This window comes from Rhinoderma darwinii, chromosome 3 (genome assembly GCF_050947455.1).
Source record: "Rhinoderma darwinii isolate aRhiDar2 chromosome 3, aRhiDar2.hap1, whole genome shotgun sequence".
In the NCBI taxonomy this organism is placed as follows: Eukaryota; Metazoa; Chordata; class Amphibia; order Anura; family Rhinodermatidae; genus Rhinoderma; species Rhinoderma darwinii.
The window spans coordinates 388,376,657-388,388,989 of NC_134689.1; the positions used below are offsets into that span (position 1 = coordinate 388,376,657).

Genomic DNA, 12,333 nt, shown 5'->3' on the forward strand with positions numbered 1-12,333 from the left:
AACTTCTATTAGGCCGCAACCTATATATGACACGTATCCAGGTAATCTATCATGTGGCCTCAGTCACAGGGAATCCCCCGCAGCACTTTCACTCTTATCATCTGTGACGGTAATAATTCACCCACATGGAAAGAGTTAACCAGTCGATAAAGGTCTGCACTCAAAATTCCTAAAGGCCTTCGTGACTACACTTGTGGGTATTGTAATGGTGGTCACATCACCCAGATTTCCCAGAAACAGATACAAAAAGCTGAATAGAATTTTCAACGATTTAGATGACACATAATAATAATAATAATTGTAGAATTTATTGGTTGTTATTTTTTGAATTTTTTGAATTTTGATTGAGGAGTTAATGCGCTTTAAGTCGCCCAAAACATTCTTTAGCAACATCAAGTCCATTGCAAGACCCGAAAACCCCTTTGACTGCGTTGCTATGAGTAGATTGTGTTATGTTGTTAAATTAAAGGGTATTCACATCACCATTTTAATGATCCCTGCTTGCTGTCAGTGAATGGAACACTCTTGATTAGATTACTTCAGGGGGTGAAAACCTATACAGACCTAAAATTTCTTACAGCTGAGAGTTTGCTGCAACTGTATACAATCCTCTGAATATATCTGCAGCACCAATCTCAGTCCTATCTTTAGGGTTTGTTGCAGTGTATCAGTGCAGTACAGGTAAAATGTATCGGTCTGAAGTCCTAGCTCTTTAGATCACGGAAGATTTGAGGATCAAAGTATATTAGACAGTTACATAACTTTTCATGATCCCGTGATTAAGCTTTCTTTATATTGTCTCAGGACCTGGAAATGTGTCAGAATATTTCTTCGATTGGTGATAACTTCTTCTCTTATTCTGCAGAGATCTAATAGCCGAAGATTTCACAGTGACAGTCTATGGGAAGGATGGGATTCGGGTAACAACCAGACCACAGGATCAGGTACGGGAAGGATCATGCTTGTCTTTAGTTACTGCTGTCTTAATATGGGGAGGTGGCATTGCTCTGGCTAGCCTGCTCCATGTTTCTTCTGAGATTATTGTCTATTTGTGGTCCAAGTTTCGGCTGCATGGTTAACGGGGAATCGGCCTGGGGTGGTTTCTTAAGGCCCCTTCTGTCATTAAGTCTCTAGCAGGCCTCCGACTTCTGCCCTGTTTTTCGGGTGGCCGTGGATTAGGCCAGGAGTAGACAAGTCTTTTCTGCTCATCTCCATATACATCCAACTACTTGCCACTAATTTCCAGCTCCTTATATAAATTCTGATAAGGCTCCACCTGCCTTACTTAAGACGTCTGACCATGTTATTGCACCTGCGATTCAGCACTAGAGGAGTAAGTACCTCCCCCAAAATGGTGTCCGGGACTATCACTGCCCGGGGCCTAAAACACTCAAAGTGCACATGTCTCTAAGCAAAAAAGGCAGCCCTGAGCCCCTCGGGGGCTTGCCCATCTCCGAATACTGGGTGCATCACCTTCCTAACCCCCATGATCAAACCATATTGGATCTCCGGCCAGACTAACTTCCCAGGGATACCCTAAAACAAGGACTCACTAGCACTGGGGAAAGTCATGGCCACCATTACTATGAAAAAACATACATTATTCAATACACATTATTACCCTATTATTTTACACCTTTTACATTTCTTTATTTTTTAGTTTAGGGGTGGAATCACAAGTGCCGTGGTTGCCCTGTCTGACTCTCTGAAGTCTTCTAGGATGGTATCCAAGTTGTATTCAGTAGACATCCGAGAGTCAAACAGGGGAATGGGGGCACTTGCGATTCCAACCCTAAAATAAAAAAATGCTATAATCACCACGCCTGGTCTTCCATAGCGACACGTGTGATTGGCTGTAGCGATCACATGGGTCAAAATAAAGTAATCTCAGGAGGCCAGCAGGGACGTGTCACTACAGAGACCAGGTTAGGTGGTGAGTTTGGTATTTTTTTTTAAATTATCTTCTTCTCCACCTCTTTTTCTTTTCTATAATCTGTAAAATGCAGCCAACGCTCCCTGGCGGCCGCCGTTTTGCAGATTCGTGCGCTGCGAACCCCAAAACTTTTTGGGAAATTCGGATTAAATTCTATTTGTGCCGATTCAGTTCGCTCATTTCTATTCTTTATAAATCTCTTGCAGGACCATTGCTGCTACCACGGCCACGTGAAGGAAGATGACGGCTCCTCGATCAGCATTTGTACATGTAAGGGGCTTAGGTAAGAAGGGACAAAAACATTCCTAAATGAGATGCCAGTAATAACAGCCCCAGTCATCCAGGCTTCAATTAGCCTCCTTCCCATCCGTGGTAATTAGATAATTATGTGTAATTACAGACAATATTGGCGTCCTGAGCGCTTGTTTTCTGTTCTTAGATCATGTTTAGAAAGACCTGACCACTATGTATTGTAACATGTACCCTACTGTCATATTAAGTTATTGTGCAACCCCACGGTGTCAGTCTGCCAGGAACGCCTGTGTCTGAGAAATATTTGTTTTTATTTTAAAAATGATATTAATATTATTTCTGGTGTGAAGGCAGCCATTTTCTTTCCTGAGGTGCTGTGCATATGTATGGTCAGGGGTGGGATTCAAATTTTTAACAAAAGGTTCCCTGTTTTTCGGACGAAGACATACACGCCGCAGGGGGGGGGGGGTCACGTTTTTTTGCGGTGTATCGCGCCATTAAAAATGATTCTAATAATAAAATAAAACAATTACGATATTCCAAATACCCCCTACATTAAAGTGGACTCTAAATAAAGAAATTCCCTGTCCAGAATGTTTTAGTGTGGATTGCCACACTATGTATATAATGACATAAGTGTACAGACCTACCCACACATTATATTAAACTCACCCATTACATATAGGCCTATATGTGCACATTCAATATCCTAAGCGTGCTCAGCCCATTTAGTTAGGCTGTGCACATGAGAAGGGGGGAGGACAGTGCGGCGTCAGCAGTAAGCTGCGAAAACTCTCCCGTCTAATGCACAGATACTGTGCCAGAAGAAAGCTCAGTACAAATATACAGCACCAGAACCAAGCTTAGTACATAAGTACAACACCAGATCCAAGTTCAGTACATAAATACAATACCAGAACCAATCTCAGTACATAAATACAACACTAGAACCAAGCTCAGTACATAAATTCAACACCAGAACCAAGCTCAGTACATATATACAACACCAGAACTAAGCTCAGTACATAAATACAGAATCAGAACTAAGCTCAGTACATAAATACAGCACCAGAACAAAGCTCAGTACATAAATACAGCACCAGAATAAAGCTCAATACATATATACAACACCAAAACCAAGCTTAGTACCTAAATACAACACCAGAACCAAGTTCAGTACATATATACAGCACCAGAACAAAGCTAGGAACTTATATACAGCACCAGAACAAAGCTTAGTACATATACAGTATACAGCACCAGAACAAAGCTCAGTACATAAATACAACACCAGAACAAAGCTCAGTACCTAAATACAACACCAGAACAAAGTTCAGTACATATATACAGTACCAGAACAAAGCTCAGTACATATATACAACACCAGAACAAGAACCAAGAAGGGAAAAAAACAACATTTCTTACCTGTCCCATTCCCGCTCCATCCTCCAGCGGAACGATGCATCGGCGCGATGATGCCATCACCAACTGCATCATCAAAAAAGCGCCGAATGGCGAGGCATCATGTGCCTCGTCAGGGCAGTGCTAGTGAAGTTAATTGTATCCATGTCTTAAGGACCCAAATACAATTGAGTGCAGGGGACTAGCTCCGGCTTGCTGCTTCACCCGGTACAGCGAACCGGCTGTCATTTTAACAACCGGTTCGGGAGAACCGGGGCGGATCCCACCCCTGTGTATGGTTACTGAGCTGTTTTCCATAGCAACCAATCACAGCTCAGCTTTTATTTCTTAAACTGCTCTGGGAAAAATGAAAGTTAGACTGTGATTGGTTGCTATGGGTAACAAGGCCCCAATATTGATGGTTTATTAATAGTGATGCAGTTTAGAGACTACTATCGCCCTGTATCAATGAGAACTTAAAGGGGTTGTCCAGAGTCACGGCTCCAACACCCCTGACAAACAGCTGAAATTGCTGGGGGTCATTTATAAACAAAATAACGTGCAGTATTCGGGCATAATCCATAGACGTGAGTTATGACTGCCACCTTCTCAGCCATGGATGTAATTGGTGACACAATTTTCGTAGTGCTTTGGTGACCAAAACAAACATAGCCTCAATTATATGGACTTTGCCAACTTTCTACATAAATTATATCATATACTTTTAAATGGGATGGTTTTAGGGTAAGTGATACTATTCCCGTCATAGTCCTGGTGGACTAGAGTTGTTTAGGGGTTAATACAGTATGTAATATCTCTGGTGGTCTAAGATGAAGGAGGGGTGTTTATATACATTATATTATGGGTTAATATCTTAACATTTAACTATTTATTGTAATTATATCATATTAATATATTATTTAGGAAGGTGCAGGAATGAGTTCTGTCTTCCTGCAGCTGCCACTAGGGGGAGCTCACTGCATAGGGATTTAAATCTTCATAGGGAGTTTCACAGCTCCCATTGAACTACATAATAAATTCTTATTCCGTGATCGCCCCCTAGTGGGGACAGAAAGAGTTTTAGCCTTTAAAGAGGCCCTGTCACCAGATTATAAATACCAGATATTTCCTACATAATCTGATCGGCGCTGTAATGTACATAACAACAGTGGTTTTTATTTTGAAAAACGATCATTTTTTAGCAAGTTATTAATTTTGATTTATTTATGCTAATTAGCTTCTTAATGCTCAACTGGGTTTTTTTTAACTTTTGACCAAGTGGGCATTGTAAAGAGAAGTGTATGACGCTGACCAATCAGCGCCATCCACTTCTCTTCATTCCAGCCCAGCTTCTTTCACTACACAGCGTGATCTCGCGAGATCATGCTGTGCTGTCACTTACTCACACATTAACTTTACCGAAATGTCTTGAGAGTGAATAGACATCACCTCCAGCCAGGATGCAATGTCTATTCACAATCCCGGCACTTTGGTAAAGATTCTGTGGAGCTTACTCACACAGCACAGCGTAATCTCTTTTCCCATCAGAGACATTTATGACATATCCACAGGATATGTCACAAATGTCAGATAAATGTCAGATAGATGCGGATCCCACCTCTGGGACCCGCACCTATCCCTAGGACAGGGCCCCCTAAACCCCGTTCTGCTCTGTGTTGTAGCTGAAGCGTGTAATTCCCGACCGAGAATCGGTCACTGAGCTAAACTGTTTCTGTAACTACCATTCAGTTCTATGGCACTTACGGAAACAGCGTAGCTCAGCGAGCTTTGCTGTTTCCGTAATTTATGGTCGGGAATCACACGCTTCAATTACAACATAGAGTGGTACAACAGGGTTTAGGGGGCCTTGTTCTAGGGATAGGTGCAGGTCTCAGGGGTGGGACCCCGCATCTATCCTGTGGATATGTCATAAATGCCTCTGATGGGAAAACCCCTTTAACCTGATTGAAATAAAGCTGTCATATATCACACAGATGTAGGTAAATGTGTCAGGAGGTCTTCACAACTGGAGATGTATGAGGTAAAGTAGGGTGTTTATGGGGCAGACATGTTTCTGGACTTGTTGTCAACCTCCCAATTGAAGAACACTGGAGTGAGCCGTTATCAGCCTGAAACTTCTCATAATTGTTTCCTCAAGTCTTTATTAATTTTGCAGTGGTCTTATCCATACTCGAAGCCGCAGATTCTTGATTGAGCCATTGAATCAGACAGACGATGGAGATCATTCCATATTTGAGGCCAAAGAAGACACTCCAAAAACCTGCGGGGTGACTAATAGTACTTGGACAGAGGGAAAGACTTCCAAATCTTCACGATCCAGCAATTCTGAGGTAAGATAGTGGGAACCACCACTCTTCAACCGGCCATACGTCATTTTCATAGGTTTCAGTGAGACATCTCATCATATTAAAGTTGTAAAGTATTCCCATGATTTTTCCCAAGTTTTTTTACTTGTTTTATTTAACTCGAAACTAAAAGCATTGCATACATTGGTACGTCATAAGCAATATACAACGTGTATGATGTGGAATTACAATAAAATCTTTACACGTGGTCAGAAGATTAATACCCCTTTCCAATATTTACATTGAAGCTTGAAGACGGTTAAAGAGGATCTGTCACTAGTTTAGTAATGCCCAATCTCCTAGCCACTCTAATAGGCGAGGTTACACTGATAATACTAGTGAAAATTGTGTCCCAGAAAGTTTATTATTTTAAAAGTTATGAGCTAGTTTCTAAATATGTAAATGAGCCTTTATTAGTCAAGTGGGTGCCTACACCAGTGATTCTCCTGAGGTGGAGCTACCTCACAGCGTCTGACCTGTCCTATCGGCATGAAGCTGCTCCACACACAGTGTGAGAGACTGAGGCTGGAGGGAAGGGGGATCACTTCAAATATCTATATCTCCAGCTGTGGACCACCTAGAATAATATAGAATATGTAATAGAATAGTAATAGAATATGCCACCAGGATTGCAGTTATAGCTGTGAAACAACCGGCGTTATCACCAGTTGAAAATACAATCGGGAATGGAAGCAGTATACTCAGGGGCGTAACTAGGAAAGACTGGACCCCATAGCAAACTTTTGACTAGGACCCCCCTCCCCCGGGTTTCACACAACCCTCCCTTGTAGATTGTGGCTTCCTATAGATTCCGCCACACAGCGCCCCTGTAGATAGCACCATACAGCCCCCCCCTGTAGATAGCGCCATACAGCCCCCTCCCTGTATAAAGCGCCATGTGAGCATGTTGTTCACCTGGAATCTCGTATTAGAGATCTGGAGGAGCAGAATGCAACACTGAGGAGGATAGACAATTTTGAGCGGAGCTTGCTGCTCACAGAGCATGCAGTTAGTGGGTTACAACTGGAGGGTGAAGACATGGGTGAGCTGGATCAGGTAAGTAGCTGGGTTAATGTAGTTAGGGGCAGGGGTCAAAGACAAGGAAGGCCGATCCGGTTTCTGACATTCCAGGCAAAATTGCCAAGTTGGGTGATGATGCGGGGGTGTCAGTCTCAGAAATGGCAGCCCTAGTGGATACTGATCTCCCTAACAGCCGGGAGAACAGCCCAGCTAGTAGTCGGCGGGATGGTAATGCAGGTAAGCCAAGACAATTGATAGTCGTAGGGGATTCTATAATCAGGAAGACGGATAGAATAATTTGTCGCCAAGACCACCTCAACCGAATGGTTTGCTGTCTCCCTGGTGCCAGGGTTCGGCATGTGGTGGAACGAGTGGACAAATTGCTGGGAGGGGCTGGTGATGATCCAGCTGTCGTGGTCCATGTCGGTACCAACGACAGAATAAATGGTAGGTGGAGGAGCCTTAAGAATAATTTTAAAGAACTAGGCTACAAGCTGAAGGGAAGGACCTCCAAAGTAGTATTCTCAGGAATACTGCCTGTGCCATGCGCATCACAGGAAAGACAGCGGGAGCTCAGGGAGTTAAATGCATGGCTGAAGTCTTGGTGTAGAGGAGAAGGATTTGGGTTCCTAGAGCACTGGGCTGACTTTTCATTGGGGTACAAACTGTATTCTGCAGATGATTTGCACCTAAATGGAAGGGGGTCCGCTGTGCTGGGGGAGAGAATTCTAGCTGGGGTGGCGGAGTATTTAAACTAGGGCTGAGGAGGGAGGTCAATGTAGAAAAAAAAGGGGTAGCCAGGTTAGAGAGGGGTCAGACTATATTGGTGGGGGGAGGAACAGAATGTGGGGAGAGGACTAGACAACAGGATAAGGAGATCCTTTCGTTACAAAACATCAGTGTAAATAAAAAGGCCCGATTAATGTCAAATCACATTTCTGATAATAAAAGTGAAAAACTGACAGGCAAGTTAAAGTGTATGTTCACAAATGCCAGAAGTCTAGCAAGCAAAATGGGGGAGCTGGAGGCCTTGATACTGGAAGAAAATATAGATATAGTTGGTGTTGCTGAAACATGGCTGGACTCTTCACATGACTGGGCTGTAAATCTACAGGGTTTTACACTTTTTCGGAAAGACAGGACAAATAGGAAAGGTGGTGGTGTATGTCTGTATGTGAGAAATGATATGAAGGCGAGTGTGAAAGAGACAATAGTGGGTGAATACTGTGAGGAGGTTGAAACCTTGTGGGTGGAACTAGAAAGGGAGGTAAACACTGAAAAAATTACTTTTGGTGTAATCTATAGACCCCCCAATATAACTGAGCAGATGGATGTTCAGCTATATAAACAGATGGAGCAGGCTGCACAGGCGGGTACTGTAGTGATAATGGGAGATTTTAATTTCCGGGATATTAATTGGTGTCATGGTTCGGCTTCAACTGCAAAGGGGAGACATTTCCTCAACCTATTGCAGGAAAATTTTATGGGCCAGTTTGTGGAAGACCCGACTAGAGGTGAAGCTCTGTTGGATCTGGTCATTTCTAATAATGCAGATCTTGTTGGGAATGTCAATGTTCGTGAAAACCTCGGTAACAGTGATCATAATATAGTTACATTTTACCTATACTGTAAAAAACAAACGCAGGCTGGGAGGGCAAAAACATTTAATTTTAAGAAAGCCAATTTCCCCAGGATGAGGGCTGCAATTCAGGATATAGACTGGGAAGAACTAATGTCAAATAATGGAACAAATGATAAATGGGAGATTTTCAAATCTACTTTGAGTTATTATAGTGCAAAATTTATTCCTACAGGTAACAAGTATAAACGACTCAAATTAAACCCCACATGGCTTACACATTCTGTGAAAGGGGCAATACATGACAAAAAAAGGGCATTTAAAAAATACAAATCTGAGGGTACAGCTGTAGCCTTTGTAAAATATAAAGAGCTTAATAAAATCTGTAAAAATGTAATAAAATTAGCAAAAATACAAAATGAAAGGCAGGTGGCCAAGGATAGTAAAACAAATCCCAAAAAATTCTTCAAGCATATAAATGCAAAAAAGCCCAGGTCTGAACATGTGGGACCCCTAGATAATGGTAATGGGTAGTTGATCACAGGGGATCAAGAGAAGGCAGAGTTACTAAATGGGTTCTTCAGCTCTGTATATACAACTGAAGAAGGAGCAGCGGATGTAGCCGGTGCCAGTGCTGTTAATATATCAGTTGATATACTGAATTGGATGAATGTAGAGATGGTCCAAGCTAAATTAAATAAAATAAATGTGCACAAGGCCCCGGGACCAGATGGGTTACACCCTAGAGTTCTTAAAGAGCTTAGTTCAGTTATTTCTGTCCCCCTTTTCATAATATTCAGAGAATCTCTAGTGACTGGTATAGTGCCAAGGGACTGGCGCAGGGCAAATGTGGTGCCTATTTTCAAAAAGGGCTCTATGTCTTCCCCGGGTAATTATAGACCAGTAAGCTTAACATCCATCGTGGGGAAAATGTTTGAGGGGCTATTGAGGGACTATATACAGGATTATGTGACAATAAATAGCATTATAAGTGACAGCCAGCACGGTTTTACTAAGGACAGAAGTTGTCAAACTAACCTAATCTGTTTTTATGAAGAGGTGAGCAGAAGTCTAGACAGAGGGGCCGCTGTGGATTTAGTGTTTTTGGACTTTGCAAAGGCATTTGACACTGTCCCCCATAGACGCCTAATGGGTAAATTACGGACTATAGGTTTAGAAAATATAGTTTGTAATTGGATTGAGAATTGGCTCAAGGACCGTATCCAGAGAGTTGTGGTCAATGATTCCTACTCTGAATGGTCACCGGTTATAAGTGGTGTACCCCAGGGTTCAGTGCTGGGACCCCTATTATTCAACTTATTTATTAATGATATAGAGGATGGGATTAATAGCACTATTTCTATTTTTGCAGATGACACCAAGCTATGCAATATAGTTCAGACTATGGAAGATGTTCATGAATTACAGGCAGATTTAAACAAACTAAGTGTTTGGGCGTCCACTTGGCAGATGAAGTTTAATGTAGATAAATGTAAAGTTATGCATCTGGGTACCAACAACCTGCATGCATCATATGTCCTAGGGGGAGCTACACTGGCGGATTCACTTGTTGAGAAGGATCTGGGTGTACTTGTAAATCATAAACTCAATAACAGCATGCAGTGTCAATCAGCTGCTTCAAAGGCCAGCAGGATATTGTCGTGTATTAAAAGAGGCATGGACTCGCGGGACAGGGATGTAATAATGCCACTTTACAAAGCATTAGTGAGGCCTCATCTAGAATATGCAGTCCAGTTCTGGGCTCCAGTTCATAGAAAGGATGCCCTGGAGTTGGAAAAAATACAAAGAAGAGCAACGAAGCTAATTAGGGGCATGGAGAATTTAAGTTATGAGGAAAGATTGAAAGAATTAAACCTATTTAGCCTTGAAAAAAGACGACTAAGGGGGGACATGATTAACTTATATAAATATATTAATGGCACATACAAAAAATATGGTCAAATCCTGTTCCTTGTAAAACCCCCTCAAAAAACAAGGGGGCACTCCCTCCGTCTGGAGAAAAAAAGGTTCAAGCTGCAGAGGCGACAAGGCTTCTTTACAGTGAGAACTGTGAATCTATGGAATAGTCTACCGCAGGAGCTGGTCACAGCAGGGACAGTAGATGGCTTTAAAAAAGGGTTAGATAATTTCCTAGAACAAAAAAATATTAGCTCCTATGTGTAGAAATTTTTCCTTCCCTTTTCCCTTCCCTTGGTTGAACTTGATGGACATGTGTCTTTTTTCAGCCGTACTAACTATGTAACTATGTAACTATGTAATACAGCCCCCACTGTAGATAGCGCCATACAGCCCTCCTGTAGATAGCGCCATACAGCGCCCTCCTGTATATAGCACCCTACAGACCCCCTGTAGATAGCATCATACGGCCCCCTCCCTGTATATAGCGCCATACAGCAACCTCCCTGTATATAGCGCCATACAGCCCCCTAAAGATAGCGCCATGCAGCCCCCCTGTAGATAGCGCCATACAGCCCCTTGTAAATAGCATCATACAGCCCAATGTAGATAGCGCCATACAGCCCTCACCCTGTATATAGCACCATACAGCCCCCTGTATAAAGCGCCATAGAGCCCCCCATCCTATATATAGTGCCATACAGCCCCCTGTAGATAATGCCATACAACCCCCTGTAGATAACGCCACACAGCCACCCTGTAGATAACGCCATACAGCCCCCTTGTAGATAGCGCCATACAGCCCCCCTGTAGATAATGCCATACAGCCCCCCCATAAATAACGCCATACAGCCCCCCCTGTAGATAACGCCATACAGCCCCCTCCCCCAGTAGATAATGTAGGGGATACATGTGTGATTGCTGCGGGGGACCGAAAGTCCCCTGAAGTTCTCCATGAGAAACCTCGGACTTCCAGGGTCAGCGTGGTTCAATAAAAAATGAAAGGAGCGCTGGTCACGCATGCGCACAAGCGCGACCGGTGCACAATTCATTTCTACGTAGCTGCCGACACAGACCCCGGAAGTCCGACTTTTCTCATGCAGAACTTCGGGGGACTTTCGGTCCCCCGTTCTCCATATCACTGGGGGGCCCAGCGATCAAACATGTATCCCCTATCCTGTGGATAGGGGATACAAGTCTTTTGTAGGAACAATCCCTTTAATGGCAGAGCGGGGAGATACCTCCCTGCTCTGCCGTAGTGTTCAGTGGCGTCGTGCTGTAGTAGCGATAGCGGCTGCTAGCGGAGCCTCCGGCTAGGGCGGGCACTGGCCTCCTCATGCCACGGGCCCCGTAGCAGCCGCTACGGCTGCTACATCGGTAGTTACGCCACTGAGTATACTATAATCATCAGGGTGTTGCTGGGCAGGGAAGGGGGAGAAGCTGTATGACGATTGGACAGCGTCATACAGAAAATATTTCATTGCCCAGAGTGAAAACAAAGAGTTACCTCCCATTTGGCAATTATAGCCAAACTAGCATATTTAGAAAAATGCTCATAACTTTGCAAATAATAAACTTCTTTGAACAAAATTGCAGCATCAAAGCGCCTATTAGATTAGTGAGGAGATAGGGGGTTAATAAACTGGTGACAGATCCTCATTAATAGAGGTATGAATAATAATGGCAGGGTGCAGAGTATAATGTGATATGCGGCATGGGCCCCACATGTTCATACATTTTTACAGACATGTCTTATAAGTTTATTTACTAAAGGTCTCCATTGAGATAATGATGGTGGTTGATCGCCCATCCATCGAAGCGCTATTGCTTTCCTGGCTAAAAAAAAAGTGTTTTTCTAGCATTAG

The 12,333-nt window shown here is 43.1% G+C and overlaps 1 protein-coding gene across 1 annotated transcript in view; it reads left to right on the forward strand.

Moving 5' to 3' along the window:
* Positions 1-12,333, forward strand: part of LOC142748342 (zinc metalloproteinase-disintegrin-like VLAIP-B) — a 57,710-nt gene that overhangs the window by 10,706 nt on the left and 34,671 nt on the right. The window contains 3 exon segments of the mRNA XM_075855429.1: positions 866-944; positions 2,140-2,216; positions 5,763-5,937. Coding sequence (XP_075711544.1) covers positions 866-944; positions 2,140-2,216; positions 5,763-5,937 — 331 coding nt within the window.